Genomic DNA, 17,154 nt, shown 5'->3' with positions numbered 1-17,154 from the left:
GAGCACTCAGAAGCAGCTGTAGACCAGATGCCAGGAGTCCGGTGTGTCCACGGGTCAGCTGAAAGCTCACAGCCTCAGTTATCGAGTCTGACAGAATACATCTGTGTGTACATTGAGAACATGTACGATATCACGTGTCCTCGTGCCCTAAACAATGGGCCACATTTTCAGGTGAAAGCTGTGTTTAGATCTAAGGCTCAGTGGTGACTATAACGTACCAGACTCTCCCACCGGCATCTGTGGAGACCTGTGGACTCACACGGAGGTGGACTTGGTTGGACATGAGTGAACAAAGTGACTCTGAAGAGACTGTTAAGTTTTTCTTTATTAAGCCACACTGCAACCGAACCCTCACCAAGTGCTGTGAGTACACACACTTTGTTATAGTCATCAAAAATTGATGTTGTACTACAAGAAGTCAATGCATCACTATTTAAAACTTTAAAGAACATATTAACATTACAGTGTCATTTTGTTTTCCAGTCATAATTATGTTCTTGAAAAACTTTTGCTTGTGGTTTTAAAATCTTAAGTCATTAGGAGACATAGCTGCATTAAAAATGATAATATAAATAACAGAAGTTTTTGTTGAGTCCATCAGACTTGGAGACCACCTGAGAACTGCTGAGACACTTTGCCCATTTTTTTGAAATAATTGCAGTATTGTAACATCTGAACATCTATAACAAGCTTCAAGTGGAGACAATCTGATTGAGTGTTTCCGTCCTGACAAAGGATTTAACTCACGTCTGACTAACTAAAGGCTCCTAACACGTCCTTACTCTGCGCTGTCTCCCTGTGGGCTGAAGAATGTCAGCGCATGCATTTTTTATTTTACAGTAACTTTAAGGACCTTTCATGTAAATTGTTCATCTGACCTAAACTAAACCAGGTGTAATGTTTCCAAGACCACACAGGTAACTAATCACTGTCTGTGTGTGTGTGTGTGTGTGTGTGTGCAGGGGTGTCGTCTGTCAGGTATGACTGACAGATGTCTCCTGTCACCACGGAAACTGTTGTGGAGGGAAACTGTTCTCTCTGCTCCTTGTTCTCTGAGAACATGTAATTAACTGATACTCTATCCTCTGTGTGTTTGTCTGTGCTGCAGGGCATGATGGGAGCTCGTCAGCTCTCTCAGATTAAGGAGGAGTCTGGCAGCAGAGAACACAGGTAACAAAACAGGAGCAATGACTGAGTTAAGTTGATTACTTCGGTATTAACGACATAATGAGAGGACATTTCCAGATCAACATCATCCATTTTTGTTATTGTCTCCTGGCATCAATCATAACAGTTGATATTTTATTTCTCACTCTGGCTCTGTTGTATTCATTCTTGGTTTGTTCATTCTTTTACTCTCTGGCCGTGGTCTCCTTCCCGTTCCACTTACACACACTGATGGGTAACTCAAAAGCTTTGCCTCAGCTCCCTCTTCACACCAACAATCCAGTACTGATGCTGCTGGCATCCATCTGTTCATTTACTTTTGCACTCATTCAGTCACTTAGCAACCTCCCAAAACACACTGGACACTGCCCTAACGCCATGAAACTCATAGAACTGGATCAGTTCTAGGGTCAATCAGCAACCCTGATGAGTTAGTTAGGCCACAGCAAACCCTGCAGGTCCAAGTCCCAAAAAAAGGCTGCATGGGCAAACTCCTGCAACCACTCGAGGGCAACTCATTGCTCCATTTTACCACTAACAGGTCAGAATGTGCACTGCAGCTGTGGCTTCAGAGGTTTGACATCAGTTGGAGCCTCTTTTCCTGCATCAATTTGAAGGGAATGATGGTGAAAAATGTAGATTTGAGGCTGGTAAAAGCCAGAGTGTAGATAGATCAGGTAGGTTGGGGTTAGAGAATGGTGTCACCTACTGAGAGCTGATGACCCTCAGTGGGGTCAAATAACAATTAAAATGTTTAGAGAACTAGAACCGCAGTCTGGACCTGATCAATCCGATAACTGTGGGTGTGTGTGTGTGTGTGTGTGTGTGTGTGTGTGTGTGTGGTACTCTCCACTGAAGCGTGACGTTGGCTGAAGGATACGTTACGGTGATCTGACCTGACTGTAAACAAATCTGAATGGTCCAGGTTTATGTGTGTGTGTGTGTGTGTTCATTAGCTGTATCATTCAGCACACAGATGCTACAGAAACATGAACTCAGTACTTTTCCCTCCCTCTGTGTCTGTCAGCACCTGCTTCCTGCCTCCGATCGTCCCACAGCAGCAGAAGCAGCAACAGAAGCGACAGATCGGCACAGCGCGTAAACCAGGAGTGGACAAGGTGGACAGACAGGAAGGGAGGCGTCTTGTGGTTCTGCACGAGGACCAGAGGAACCTGGAGGATAGCAGGAGTCTGCTGGACGAGGTAACAACCTATTTTGGCTCTTTTACAGAGGTGTTGGTGAACCATGGAGTCAATACACTGACGTGTCGATGAACATGTGAATAATCTGTAACAAGTCTGAATTGTCTTTTTTTTCACAGTTGATCGTTTGCCTGCAAATCGGATTAAAAATTTAAATTGAAACATTCTGTTGTTCCATTATAATAATTTGCTGCTTTTCTCTGTCTTATTATATTATTGGATGTTCAATACGACAGCTTTACGCATGTCCTATTAATATTTTAATGACCTTCTGAGCTACATGTTCCGTATTTACTGGGATCTATCCAATATCTTACTTTGTGAATGTTTTTGTGTTCAGTGACTTATGGCTGTAGTCAAAGTCGCAGTTCGTGTTGTCAACCATGGGGATGTTAAAGGGGCACTAGACCCTCATTTTTTCATTTTCACATAATGAAATACAGTCATATGATATGCACACGAGTGACCTTCTACATAGAATTGGGCCAAATTGATCAGTGGTTGCTGGTTGGGATTTAAAAGCTCCACTGTTAATCGGAAGTTTCTAATCCATGATGTTTGGTGTCAAAAAGGCCCCAGTCTGTACGTCTAACAGTAGCTCTGCACAGGTGGAGCTCGAACCTGTGTGTAGAACACAGAGATGTGGGCAATGACAATGTATATTGCAAATGAAGGGAAACGTGGCTGCGCTGAGCTGAAGAACACATATCACACATTTTTAGAATCCAGTTCAAACGTTTGCTGTTCAGCTGAACAGAAAAACCAACTTGAGAAAATTTGATTTAACAGCTTTGAGGACAGTTTTGTCGATGCTCTGGTGTTCACTACATAAATTATTTTAAAAAAAAACATCATCCTAACCTTCATGTAAGGTCGCTCGCATTTCCAGGCTCTGTTATTAACAATGTGTGTTTTTCAGTTGGCTCGTATCGAGGCCGAAATTCGTCTGGATGTTGAGAGGCAGCGGGAAGCTGAATCCCACCGTCAAAGGGAGAACAAGCTGCTCTGGCAAAACCTCCTTTACCTGAGTCTCAGCCAGCGGGTAACCAAGTATGAACACACAGGCAAAAACAAAACGACAAGTCTAAATGCCTCAGAATCCTGTTTCCTCAACCGAATGTTCTTTGGCTCTGACCACAACAAGCTGGACCCTTTAATAGTTTGCACTACCTGTAAAACAGATTAAACATACTGTTTTGTACATTATTTTTAAATCTTAACATGTAAAATACCTTCATCTTTTGGTTGAGTGTTGTCATACAGCTGCCATGAGTTTTCTCTGTCACGTGATTGAATGTACGATAGCACATGAGGCTCTGGGACCAGAGATGCTCTATTTCCATTAGCATCTGCTCACTGATGTTCTCCCCAACAGACCCTGGATCAGCAGCTACTTCAGGATGTTCCCGATGCACATCTACTGTTTACCCATCCAGACTGTCAAAGGCAGGAGGCCGGGACTGAAAAAGAGGAGATGAGACCCTGGAGTGTCACACTGTAGCAACGTGAAATCTATTAAATATATTGTTTTGTCTTTCTACCTGACAAAATAACATTTATTAGGTTTTCTGGTGCCGGATTTTGCAGTATTTCTGCCCTGTGATAATGACACCTTTGTAGAAGATTTGCTTAAGTCTTGCAGTTTTTTGTCCTCGTTTTTTCTAGAAGTATCTGTTTTCAGTACACAGCACAAATGTGAAATGAGTTGACAATAAATATTTTCCTTTTTAAAAAGGTTTCGCTGGTGTGTGAACCCCTAACATAAAGGGTCAATTTAGTAGAACAGCAGAAATTAAATTCAATACTGGTGATTTTGATTATTACACTTAACAAGGGCTGAACAATTTAGATTCCTGCTGAAATATAAATTACAAAGCACTCGTGGAAGAAATCCAGACTTGTACATTCATATAATTAACAGCCTCACGTTCACAAGAGTTTACAACACTTAGAATTTTATTAATAATTCGGTCAGATTGATGCCCAGAGAAACTACTGTCTTACTGCAGTACAGTACGTTTACACCTAAAGTACATTTTCAGCACGTGCTTGACACTTCAAACTGAGTAAAGGCTTTGAAGCAGTACTTCTACTTGTACTGCAGTACAATTATCTCCCCTGAACGCAGCACTACGTCTGTACGTCATCACGTCACTCCGTCATCAAGTCCTTCTTCTGTGTGCGTGCAAGGCTACATCCCCTGAATCACAGACATCATGGTGAGGTTTTACTTTTATTAATTCTGTTTAATACATTAATACGCAGCTATAGTACACTGCTGCATTCATTTATTCTGCTAAGCTGAAAAACCAGTTTACTAACCAGTTATATATGTTTAGCTTCCGACTAGCGGTGCTACCCGGCGAGAAAGCACATGGGCGTTATGAATGCGCTAACGGCTAAGCTAACCGTTTTACCGCAGCTCTTTTAGAAATCTCAAAAATATAATCCTAGTTGTGTCGGCTGCCCTGCGCTAACATTTCATAACGTAACAGTTACGTGTAAAAAGTCACTAGCTGCGGGTTTGACCCTGCTTGTTGTCATTCTCCTCCGCTGGCCTGTTAGCATGAGGGTTTAGCATGTCATCGGGGCTTTATGGCTGTCAGAGAGGAACAAAACCGCGACTGCGGACTTTTAATGCGAAGAAAATCTAACAGAAAACGAGGGAATCATTCGTAACCTCGACTTTATCTTCCCGCATTATGTAGGGTCACAGCTATCGGGGGTATTTTTTCTTCAATTTGCCATTTTTCTGGTTAATTTATCTGAAAGCTTCTAGCGGTTTCCAGGATGTCAGGGGCGGGGCTCGCCCACTGCTGCTTTCAGTGCTGCTCGGATTAAACAGCGCCGTTCACGCCTAAGATGCTGCGCAGTTTGAGTCATTGTGCTTTAATTATTATTTTAAAGCACGATCCGTCCACAAAAGAGACACAGAATGCAGCAGAATTCAGAGGAACAACACAAAGAAGTAGTTAAAGCTACGAAACATTGCACCAGACAACATTCTAAACATTAAAGCCTAAATGAAATATGGTTTGTTTAATGCTTTTCAGCTTCTCTGACAATGTGATGCTAAAGATAAAACTGACTTGCCTTGGTAAAAATATTTGAAAGAAATGTACGAAAACATTAATTGATGACCTTCTTATGACAAAAAAATGAGACTAAAACTACATAGCTTGGCCTGTTGCACCACCAATCCTGTGGAATATTACCAGGTTTATGATCTGTTGAGAATTAGACTGGAAGAAACGGGATGCTGGAATCTGAGTAAATAAACAGACCTTTTTCTTATGGTAACCATGGTAACTGTGTACATCAAGATGGTTACAGCTATTGCCTCCAAGCCTCTAAATGTATTCATATTGTGTAGCTATTGATATAACAATTAGGACAAGAAAAAACACAAAAACAAGACTAAAACATTGAGTTATTGTGACTGAAACTAACAAGTCCCAATTGACCAAATAGTGACTGTAACAAATAAACCTAAATCAAAATCGTGTGTCAAAATTAACTCTCCCTGTGAACGGAAACGAAATTGATTCATGAGTCCAGTTGTGTATTATTTGATGTCTCTGTCTTTTCAGGCGTCCTTATCGATGGCCCCAGTCAACATCTTCAGACATGGAGCTGATGAAGAGAAAGCAGAAACCGCACGACTGGTGTGTTGCTTTATGATTAAGTTTCTATCTTTGGCCAGAGTTTTAAAAAGTTCTACCAATAAAGTGAAAATATAACTGTTTGTGTTTTTCCACAGTCGTCCTTCATAGGCGCCATCGCTATTGGAGACCTGGTGAAGAGCACACTAGGACCAAAGGGAATGGTAGGTCATTTCCAAACCCTTCAGTACTGGTTCCATAGGTTGCATTTTTGTTGTTGTTGTAGATTGAAGCCCGATTTTGATTGATGCCCTATACCTCAGAAAAGGTTCTGATACAAGTATCTACTAAAGTACTGTGTAACTCAACATTTCTCTGCAGGATAAGATCTTGCTGAGTGGAGCGAAAGGCAGTACTGTGACAGTGACCAACGATGGAGCCACCATCCTGAAGGCCATCGGAGTCGACAACCCTGCAGCCAAAGTGCTGGTTGGTAAGTGTGGATACAATATAGTTGGGGATATTTTTAAAAAGTCGACAAACAGTTGAGGTTTTGCAGGAGTTGTTTTAGCTGTAACGACTCAGGTTATACCCTGTCAGACATGTTTATGTGTAGGAAATATTTCTATACATATACAAAGCTTGAGTACACTAATATAGTAATAAGTAACTGTGATCCCTAGTGAACCTGCTGGTTTTTTGATTCTAAACATGTTAAATTGTGTTGTTTTTAAAAAATGTCTTCACATCTTAAAACGACCTCAGCAAACCTTGCAAAAATCATAGGGTCATTTCCTAATTCTGTTTGTGTATCCAGATATGTCAAAGGTTCAGGACGATGAAGTTGGAGATGGGACAACCTCCGTCACTGTGCTGGCGGCTGAGCTGCTGAGGGTAAAGACCTGTCTGTCTTTCAGTATTTGAAAATAAATTGTAAAAGTTTTGGGAGACCTTTTGAGCAGAATGTCGGCCAAGAACAAAGAGTAAAAGTAGTCAAGTTTGTCTTTAACCATCCATGTCACTGTTGCAGGAAGCAGAACTTCTGATTGCCAAGAAAATACACCCACAGACCATCGTTTCTGGATGGAGGAAGGCGACTCAGGTGGCCAGAGAGGCTCTGAAAGAGGCTGCTGTGGACCACAGGTGAGACTGCAACTGATGTAGAACCACATATCCCTCCTTAAAAAATAAGTCCCTGTGCTGCAATGTTTTGCATGGTCTTTGTAGACCTTTGTATTTTTTGTTCGATGTGACCGTTTTTTCTAATGAGACCCTCATCCCTCTGAGTGGGCTCACTCTGATCGTTGGGTCAGAATTAACAGGACGATTGATAACAGCACCCAAGTCCTCTTTCAGTGTTCATATCTGAACGTGACTCGCCAGACTTGTGAAACTTTGTTGTTTAAAAGTTCATTCTTGTCCTGACAAAGCAATTGTACATCTTCTCTTTGTTGTGCAGCAGGATTTAAATAACAGTTTAGTTAATCAAGCACCAAACCTTCAATTACATGAATCCTTCCATCTCATTCTTCCTTGTCTTCATAGCAATGACCCGGCTCGTTTCCAGGAGGACCTGTTGAACATCGCCCGGACCACATTGTCTTCCAAGCTGCTGACCCACCACAAAGACCACTTTGCCCAGCTGGCTGTCAATGCTGTCATGAGGCTGAAAGGCTCAGGGAACCTGGAGGCCATCCACATCATCAAGAAGCTGGGAGGAAGCCTCACAGACTCCTACTTGGATGAAGGTGGGCATGGGGTGTCAGCCTTGTCCAAACCAGGCTCGTCTTTCACTTGTCACCTACAACTGGCTGATGCGTGTTTGTGCTCTGTGCAGGCTTCCTGTTAGACAAGAAGATTGGAGTGAACCAACCGAAAAGGCTGGAGAACGCCAAGATCCTGATCGCCAACACCGCCATGGACACAGACAAGATCAAGGTACATGTTGGTAACTTCTCACTCAGAGTTCAACATCAGCTGCAGCTTTCTGCCTGAAACATAATAAAGGGAGTCTGTATTTATATTTCACTGAAAACTTCATGTTGTAAGTTGTGGTGATGGTTTTGCCCCTGTGTCAAGTAACAAGGACTTGGTGTCTACGAATAGGTAGTTTGTAATAGTTGATGCTTAGAGATTTTAAGACTGTAGAGCACAGTGGATAAAAAAGTGTTGCCAGGAAATTTGACCTGGAATAATAATAATAATAATTATTATTATTATTATTTGTTTTTTATTTAAAAAATGGAGATTGAAGCTAAATTCAGGCCACAGAGCTGCATAGGTGAGATTTGGACAAACCTAGTGCAGCTGCTGCAAAGCAAGTCTCCACAGAGGAGAACTCATGTTGCTGTTGGAAATAAATGAAGAGGGAGAGAGAGCAGCAAGAAAACGTCCGTACAGCAGCTACAGCACAGCAAAAGTCAGAGGACTTCAACATTGTAAAACACGTTTATGAATATAGTTACATTTAGTCATTTAGCAGATGCTTTTATCCAAAGCGACTTACAAGCGAGGTACAAGGTGTCAAGGAGAAGACATCAAAGCAATGTTTACATTCCCTGAGATGCAAGAAGAGCAGAAAGGATTTTTTTTGTTTGTTTTTAATAGATTTAAGTGCATAGGAAGATGCAGAAGAGATGTTTTCAGCAGTTTTTTTGAATATTGGGAGGGAGTTTGCTGAGCGTGCCGAGTCTGGTAGCTTGTCACCCATAACTCCCCTACACCTGCTCCTGGTGCTATCACAGCTCCTCCTTTATATCAAATTGTTGAGTTCAAAGTAATATTTCTGTCTCTATAAAAGGCGCAGATTTGAACGTGAGCCCTCATCAGTGCCTGGCACCCTCCAGTCCTCCCATTCTGCTTAAGCTATTATAGCCACAACGGTTGATTCTCTGGCAGCAGAGCAGACACATTATCAAAGTTTTTCTTCATAGTTTTTACTGTTTGACGGTAAACTTGCTGTTTTTGTCTGTCTCAGATCTTTGGCTCCAGAGTTCGCGTCGACTCGACAGCGAAGGTCGCAGAGATTGAATTCGCAGAGAAGGAGAAGATGAAGGAGAAAGTCGATCGGATCCTGAAGCATGGGATCAACTGCTTCATCAACCGGTACAAACACATTTTATATCTGTTTTTGTAGCGACGAGAGGACAAAGACAATGTTGAGGCTGTACATCAGGATGTATTCTTCTCACCAGCAGCCCAAGTTGTCCACTAGGGGACGCTGATGTTCAGCCAGGAAACCAACAGCCTGAAGCTGCTTATCTGTCAGGACTGACTGTGTTGCGCTGATGTTTTTTTTTTATTTTTCTCTTCACAGACAGTTGATCTATAATTATCCAGAGCAGCTGTTTGGTCGGGCCGGGGTCATGGCCATCGAACACGCTGACTTTGCTGGTGTCGAGCGCCTCGCCCTGGTCACTGGTATGTACACAAACGCACGTCACCATGTGGTCACTAGGAATTGGTTAAGATTAAGTCAACTCCTAGTTGCTGAAGATTCACATCACAAAGTGTTTTGTAACGTCTCTTAAACTTAGATTTTTAAAATAATAAATTTAGTAAAGTGACAAAAATTTATTCATTGATGTGTTTAAGTCAAAACAAAATACAAATGTGTTTTTTTTACATGGGTCACAATGCGCTCTCTGTGTGTGTGTGTGTGTGTGTTTAGGAGGAGAGATTACCTCCACCTTCGACCACCCGGAGCTGGTGAAGCTTGGTCAGTGCAAACTGATTGAGGAGGTGATGATTGGAGAAGACACGCTGATCCACTTCTCAGGAGTGGCCATGGGTATAGACGCGTACAAACCCACATTGTCATGTGATTTTAGAGAGTCTGCAGCTTGTACTTTAACCCATCTCCACCTTTCAGGTGAGGCGTGCACCATCGTGCTCAGAGGAGCGACTCAGCAGATTCTGGACGAGGCTGAACGCTCGCTGCATGACGCTCTGTGCGTGTTGGCTCAGACGGTGAAGGAGCCACGCACGGTCTATGGAGGAGGTATATACACACACAGGGAATCGTCGTAACACGAGTAAAATTCACGAGTGGTCTGAAATAAACGACGTGTGAAAGTTTGGCAGTAATCAACCCCCATACATGTGACTCGCCTCCCCACCAGGCTGTTCTGAGATGCTGATGGCCAGAGTGGTGACTGATCTGGCCAACAGGACGCCAGGAAAGGAAGCGGTTGCTATGGAGTCTTTCGCCAAGGCCCTGAGGATGGTACGGACCAACACTCGTGTCTGTTTTTATGCTTGTTCATGTTTGTGCCTTATGGAGACTTTTTGTTCTCAGCTGGATGTTTTCTGTCCTTCTGTTCAGTTGAAACTGTCAACATGTTTTTGTGCGGGATTGTTTTCTGGGAAGTGGTAATTATCGTGCACAAGTCTGTAGCTAGAAGCTCATTCTGCACTTGTAGAGAATTGATATTGACATGCAGCGTTACCTGGTTACTGTATGTCTGTGTACAGCAGCCACATTTCTCTTGAAGCCTGATGTATTTTGGAAGCACGGCTCACTGGCGTGAACTGTACAGTGATCCAGACCAGCTGCTTTTCCCGCACAAACGGTGTAAACCGACTGACTCGTTTTCTCTTTGGTATTGGTTTAAATACAGTGCTTCATGTAATTATCTCTGCTTCCAGACACCACTACTTTCCCTGTCTGCAGACATTGATTAGCTACCTGGTGAATCCAGGTTTTTCTGATCACAGTAACCAGGTTTCTGGTGACCAGTGTTACCCTGGTTACTGCAGTGCATCAGAAAGTCATGAGTTATGATGAACAACATTTTGCCGCTGTTTTTGTGTCCAGCTGCCGACCATCATCGCTGACAACGCCGGTTATGACAGCGCCGACCTGGTGGCTCAACTGAGAGCTGCACACCAGGAGAACAAGACCACGTTTGGCCTGGGTGAGTCACAAAAACACACATAAACATCTGCATCTAAAATGCTTAGAGAGACTAACGTTAGCCTGTTTGGGCTAATGGAGGAATAGTTTATCACGTGAGCTGAGTGGTACTTATCGCCTAGCATCCTGTGTTATGCAAGTATAGAGTTAACTCTGTGTGTGTGTGTGTGTGTGTGTGTGTGTGTGTGTGTGCGGGCACATGTGCAGACATGTTTGAAGGCACGGTGGGCAACATGGCAGAGCTGGGAATCACAGAGTCCTTCCAGGTGAAGCGTCAGGTGTTGCTCAGTGCATCCGAGGCTGCAGAGATGATCCTGAGAGTCGACAACATCATCAAAGCTGCTCCCAGGTCGGTTCACCTTTACCTAATCCTTCGTTAAATGTTACACACACTGCAGAATTAACCCACTACGCCTCAGTCCTGGTTGTTATCTGACTCTCTTTGTTTTCGTAGGAAGAGAGTTCCAGACAATCACCCCTGCTAGAGGATGAAGAGAAACCGGGGAGACATCACCTTTGTTATTTATCACCTCTGTGTAGTTCAGCTTAAAGAAACGCTCTGTTTTTTTCTTTGTTAAACCCACTGTGGATCCACTGCATAGACCAGCTGGCTAACGTTAGCTGACTAACTTCAGTGGCTCTGCTTGTGCCAGCAGCACAGAAGCCTTGAATACAGCAGAGCTGCTGTTGCTGTGTTGCTAACATTAGCTCCTGCTGGAAGCTGGTTGTGCCAATATGGTAAGAAAGGTCATTGTTTGTTTTGTTGACTGAAATAAATGATCTGATCATCATCATCAGTAGCTTTGTTTGTCCTCTTTTTTGACTTTGGCCACTCTTCACTAACTTGTTGGGATCACTAAAGACTTTTAAATGTAACATAATATCAGTATTTATCTGTATTTACTCAGAACAGCCACCTCAAGTCCCTGCTGAAAAACTTCCAGGTGACATCATCCGGTGGGGTTTTATCCTGATAACCTCTTCTTAAGAAGCAGGACCCAGCTGTGCAGTGATTCGCTGTGGCGACCCTGAACTCGCGGGATAAACTGAAAGGACAAAAGATTTTTAAAAAAGCAGGAAGATTAACTTTTAGTGTAATGATGTTTAATATCATTCATAAAAATGTACGTCCTCGAAAAATATGAAGTGATAAAATGTTCCCATCGTAGTTCCCATCTCACAATATATTAAAATGTTAAAGGTCGGAGCCATGTTGAATCTAAAGTGTTAAACTTATCCACTCTGTCAGCTCTGCCGCCTCATTAGGTCAGAGTGACTGAGGCCTCAGTGTCAACACGTTAATCAGAGCATCAGGTCTTCGCCCGTGTCCCGGAAACCCCACCAATATTTACTCGGGCAAATTTCCCTGCTGAAACAACACTTCTGAGGCATTGGTCGATTCATAAGCAGCTCTTCAGGGAAATCTTTAACGGATGTACCACAAATGTAAGTGATGGTTGGTTACAGTATCTGGGAAAAGTACCTTTTGGTATAAGTTTGATTTAAGCTGAGTATCGATTGAATTTCACTGTAAACATTAAGTTTAAAAAGTTTTTTTCTGAGAGAGTAAGTACATTTGCACACGTACTGTACTTCATCACACTTGAGGTACTTGAGTAATAACTTGTGCCACCTTTGAGCACAAGTCGGTGCTGAGTTTTCACCACGTTGTTTTTCATGGTAACTGGAGGCTCAGGTCCAATCAGAGCAGAGACGGTCTCTGATAAACTCGTCGTTGACTGACAGACGCCCAGGACACACAGTCATGTGGAAGCTGCTGCTGCTGGTGCTTCTGGTGTTATGGACATGGACAAGCTCAGCCTTGGTCAGGTAAAAACACACCTTCACTGATTTCGCTTCAATATTTCAGTTCAAATTTAGGCCACTTTAGGTCCCTGCAGTCTCCAGAGGTTGTGTTTCATGATTCTAATGGGAATGAGATTTTATTTTCTCAGGTTGGGATTGTTACATAAACTGTGTTCTAAAAGTACTGATTGTTAAGACTCTTGGGACATGATACTGAGAGCTGCGATTAAGGAGCAGACTGGGGCCCAAACTGTAAAGGGGAGGGGGGCATAATTGTAAGATGTGAAAACGTGAATACACCTTAAAATGAATTATCGTCATTCATTTGTTGTTAATATTTATTTAAAGTCTTCTCTCAGCTTCACAAGTGTTTGGTTAAACCGTAGACAGCTCTCTGGGTTTCACGCTGGTTACACCTCTTAACTATAAATGCAGTCTGAACAGGCAAAACCCAAATCTGAACCCGAGCGTAGACCTTCAGTGGTATTTATGGTTAGAATAATTGATGTCCTATGAAACACCTGGGCAACAAAACACACCTGTCAGTTCCAGTACTTTTGCTCACATGAAAAATGGACGGGTTCAAACTAAATGTTTGTATCAGAAATCCAAGCTGAAATGTGGATCTCTTTTGATGTCAAACCCAAATTTTACAGTCTACTGAAAAATAAAGTGTTATAAACTGTTCCTATACTTTTAGAGGGGAGCGTTTAACCTCAAACCTAAGACACTGACCTCTGTCTCCCTCCAGGGTTCCTCTGAGGCAGGTCCGTTCAATTCGTTCCCAGCTGCGAGCCAAAGGCCTGCTGGAGCAGTTTCTGAGGGACCACCGCCCCGACATGTTTAACCGGCGCTACGCTCAGTGCTACCCGCCTGGCACGACATCACTGAGGCTCAGACGCTCCAGCGAGAAAATATACAACTTTATGGACGTAAGAGCAAACACACCGAGTGAAGCTGAGGACGTTGCTGTTTTGTAACTCACAGCTTCTGGGAAAAACTCCCTCCAAATTCTGCAGCTGATGTGACGCTGCAGGAAGGCGCTAAACACCCAGCCACATTATTATTATTATTATTATTATTATTATTGTTATTATTATTATTCTTTTAGACTGACGGGCCGTGTAGAATCCACCTCAGAACCCCAAACCTGCCCATGGGGGCCCCGGTGTCGTGCCTTGCTCGGTGTCACTTTAGTTTGCCAGGTTTCCCACACATTTCAAAGTCCAACTAAAGCCGCTCATGCTGTGTGTGTCTGTTGTGCGTCAGGCTCAGTATTATGGGGAAATCAGTTTGGGGACTCCAGAGCAGAACTTCTCTGTGGTGTTTGACACCGGCTCGTCCGACCTCTGGGTGCCGTCGTCTTACTGCGTCAGCCAGGCCTGCGGTACCACGACACACCACACACTACACCACTCACCTGTGGGTCAGGACGGCCTGACTCCGGTTTAGCTAGTTCCTGACTGATAACCAGTTCAAGGTCTATCTGTGTGTGCGTTCACAGTGTCGCACAGGAATTTCCGAGCTTTCAAGTCAACCTCGTTTCATCATGATGGTCGGATGTTTGGTATTCACTACGGATCAGGAAACCTGCTGGGAGTCGTGGCCAGAGACACGCTGAAGGTCCAGTCTATGCTATTCTGTTCTTTTCTTTTCTACACACAAACATGTTGCAGTGCTCTGTTTACAACAAAGTGGGGAAAAAAGCGATGGTTTGACGAATAGGTCGAAGCGTCTCCACAACAGCAGGTCTTATGGAGTGTTCCCAGTCAGTACCTAACCAAAACCTGTCCTGGCAAGGACAAACTGGAGACAGGGTCAGAGCTGCCCAAGGTTGTAGATTGGAAGGGAATGATAGTCTGCTCTGATCCCACAGTGGTAAAACAGTGAACGCAGTGAGCCCACCTGCCCAGGCCAAAGGTTTTATTGTGGTGGCTGATTGATGCATATTTGCCAAGTCCTTGGTTTAATGTTAGTTACCTTCCATAGCCAGGTGTCTCCCTCTCTGCTATTGTCTGTCCAATAAAGGTAAAAATACAAAATAATTGTCTTAGATGTGTCAGGCCATTTTAAGGCCACAAGAAAATGTTCATGTAGCTGTAAAAAAATAAATGAAGCTTCTTTTTATAGCAGCTCTTGGATTTTATAATGTTAGCATGAAGAAATGCCAGTAAGTGACAGGAGGAAGGTTTAAGAGAGTTGGATTGTATGAAGATGTAGAAACACAAATCAAATCAAATGCTGGTTACGTGCCAATATTAGTTTATTCATTAATATGCAGGGAACTTAAGTAAAAGTTTTGAGCCCCCCTTGTAGCCAAAACGTCATGTGTGTCTTCATTTCCAGGTTGCGGGTTTGATGGTGGCAAACCAGGAGTTCGGGGAGTCGGTCTATGAGCCTGGTGCTACATTTGTGATGGCAAGGTTCGACGGCGTTCTGGGAATGGGATTCCCAGCCCTCGCAGAAATCCCTGGGAATCCTGTTTTTGACAACATGATGGCGCAGAAGATAGTGGATGATCCCGTGTTCTCCTTCTACCTCAGCAGGTGTGACCTCACTGGTTTATCTGTTTTCAGTTTGTTACACTGGGCGAAAGCTGGGTGGAGAGTACAGCTCCTTCTGTTTCCTTATGTTTTCAGCAAGTCACACTTCCAAGTCATCGGGAGTCATGTTCGAGGGTCCACAGAGTTTTTGTGTTCTTACACAGAGTGGCCAGGGTTTCCAGGAAGTCCTGAAGGCTGTCAGGGGTTTTATTAAGCATCGAGAGGATTTCTGAGCACTGCCAAAATGTGCAGGAATGTTTCACTGCAACAGCGGGTTTGAGAAGTGTAAGGGTTTACAGGAAGCTTTAGAGGGTCCTGAAAGGTTCCTTGGTTTCTCAGGGGGTCTGATAGAAAAGAGAGTCCAAGTAAAATTCCTTAGATTGTTTGCTATATAATCTCAGCATAGTTTCAGTATAAAGGGGGTCCGAAAAAACTCAGGCCTGCGTGAAATCTAGAGAATTAAAAGAGGTTCAGGATGTATTCAGAGCTTCCAAGAAGGGTTTTTTTAGTCTTCCAGGAAAGTCTGTGACTGCAGGTTTTCAGCCAAGCCCATTTCATTACCACGGTCCAGTTCAGAGGATCCTCACAAAGGAAGCGTTGGTTAAGTTGACAACCTGCAGACTCTGAGGATCCTGAGGGAAGTCAGATGTGGTGTGATAAAGTATTTGTTGACTGGGATTTGACTTTGTCCCTGCAGGAAATCCAGTAACGGCAGCGTGGGAGGCGAGCTGTTGCTGGGCGGAACAGATGAGGCTTTGTACAAAGGACCCATCAACTGGCTTCCTGTGACTGCCAAGTCATACTGGCAGATAAAGATGGACAGGTTTCCCACGTTTTCAAGTTTGTGATTCGGAGTCATTAGTGAACTTGTTCTAATCCCAATCCCAAGTCAAAAGTTTGAACCCTGTACTTGCAACAGGGGCTAATTTTGAAAATATTTCTTCGTCGTTGTTTCTTAGTGGAGCCTTTCGTGCTGTTGACAAGATGCGTGGGCTCACATTTAACATACTGTGCAGCGCATGCAACAACCACTAGACGGCAGAGTAACTGGTGTAGTGTGCAGCTACTACAGTATCTACAGTACTAAAGGACATGTAGTCCTCACAATAACACAACAGACACCAAGTCTGTGTGTTTCTCAAACTATGTGGAGGATTGTAAAAATGTAAATCTCCATTTATTGCCGAACACTGTGTCCATTGGTTTGAGATTGTTGGCGGGACATTACTGTAGGATGTGGTAAATGGCAATTTCTCTGTGTGTGTTACAGTGTGGCCGTGCAGGGCATGAATATGTTTTGTCCTCACGGCTGCCAGGCGATTGTTGACACGGGGACGTCCCTCATCACGGGGCCAGCTAATGACATCCTCGTCCTCCAGCAGCAGATTGGAGCTACACCCACCAGCACTGGAGAGGTTAAAGGAAATCTCATGTCTACAAGTTCATCTGTGAACATATGTGGACATTACTGTGAAATGAGAAGCCGATGCTGAACTCATCTCATGTTGTTTCAGTTCGTCGTCGACTGCATCAGATTGTCCAGTTTGCCTCGTGTCACATTTGTACTGGGGGGAACCGAGTACTCACTGACTGCTGAACACTACATCAGGAAGGTAAACGCACCAAGCTCTTAGTGCCAGCACCATGCTCCATAAGTATAATGTTGTTTTGTATTTGAATATGATGCGTATCATTCACATTTTGAGAAATATCCCGGTGTCTCTGTCCATCCTCAGGAGGTGTTTGGAGATGGACAGTTGTGTTTCAGCGGTTTCCAAATCGTGGATATTGTCTCCCCTGAGGGGCCTCTGTGGATTCTGGGAGATGTATTTCTGACACAGTATTACAGCATCTTTGACCGAGGACAGGACCGTGTTGGCTTTGCGTCGGCTAGACACATAACTGAATAATCCTGAAAT

At 43.5% G+C, this 17,154-nt stretch overlaps 2 protein-coding genes across 2 annotated transcripts; both read left to right on the top strand.

Moving 5' to 3' along the window:
* Positions 1–4,479: 4,479 nt before the first annotated feature.
* On the top strand, positions 4,480–11,683 carry cct2 (chaperonin containing TCP1, subunit 2 (beta)). The gene is made up of 16 exons (XM_067490422.1): positions 4,480–4,588; positions 5,960–6,034; positions 6,130–6,195; positions 6,353–6,464; positions 6,789–6,865; positions 7,002–7,114; positions 7,517–7,719; positions 7,809–7,909; positions 8,949–9,076; positions 9,288–9,391; positions 9,642–9,761; positions 9,843–9,971; positions 10,093–10,196; positions 10,788–10,887; positions 11,094–11,235; positions 11,341–11,683. The coding sequence occupies exons 1-16, from the start codon at positions 4,586–4,588 to the stop codon at positions 11,369–11,371; spliced, it is 1,608 nt and encodes a 535-aa protein (XP_067346523.1). The 5' UTR covers positions 4,480–4,585; the 3' UTR covers positions 11,372–11,683.
* Positions 11,684–11,803: 120 nt separating this feature from the next.
* On the top strand, positions 11,804–17,145 carry nots (nothepsin). Its single transcript, XM_067490423.1, has 9 exons — positions 11,804–12,716; positions 13,444–13,624; positions 13,962–14,079; positions 14,197–14,315; positions 15,039–15,238; positions 15,933–16,058; positions 16,506–16,650; positions 16,750–16,848; positions 16,972–17,145. The coding sequence occupies exons 1-9, from the start codon at positions 12,652–12,654 to the stop codon at positions 17,143–17,145; spliced, it is 1,227 nt and encodes a 408-aa protein (XP_067346524.1). The 5' UTR covers positions 11,804–12,651.
* The last annotated feature ends 9 nt before the right edge of the window (positions 17,146–17,154 follow it).

The sequence above is a fragment of the Channa argus genome, chromosome 21, assembly GCF_033026475.1.
Source record: "Channa argus isolate prfri chromosome 21, Channa argus male v1.0, whole genome shotgun sequence".
In the NCBI taxonomy this organism is placed as follows: Eukaryota; Metazoa; Chordata; class Actinopteri; order Anabantiformes; family Channidae; genus Channa; species Channa argus.
This window is presented reverse-complemented; position numbering and strand designations above follow the sequence as displayed.

Excerpts from the sequence above, each read along its gene's own strand:
- cct2 (XM_067490422.1), top strand. Across the intron at positions 6,465-6,788 it reads TGCAGCCAAAGTGCTGGTTG|ATATGTCAAAGGTTCAGGAC; the intron begins GTAAGTGTGGAT and ends TTGTGTATCCAG. Across the intron at positions 7,115-7,516 it reads GAGGCTGCTGTGGACCACAG|CAATGACCCGGCTCGTTTCC; the intron begins GTGAGACTGCAA and ends TTGTCTTCATAG.
- nots (XM_067490423.1), top strand. The coding sequence starts at position 12,652 with ATGTGGAAGCTGCTGCTGCTGGTGCTTCTGGTGTTATGGACATGGACA. Across the intron at positions 14,316-15,038 it reads TGGCCAGAGACACGCTGAAG|GTTGCGGGTTTGATGGTGGC; the intron begins GTCCAGTCTATG and ends CTTCATTTCCAG. Across the intron at positions 16,059-16,505 it reads TGGCAGATAAAGATGGACAG|TGTGGCCGTGCAGGGCATGA; the intron begins GTTTCCCACGTT and ends TGTGTGTTACAG.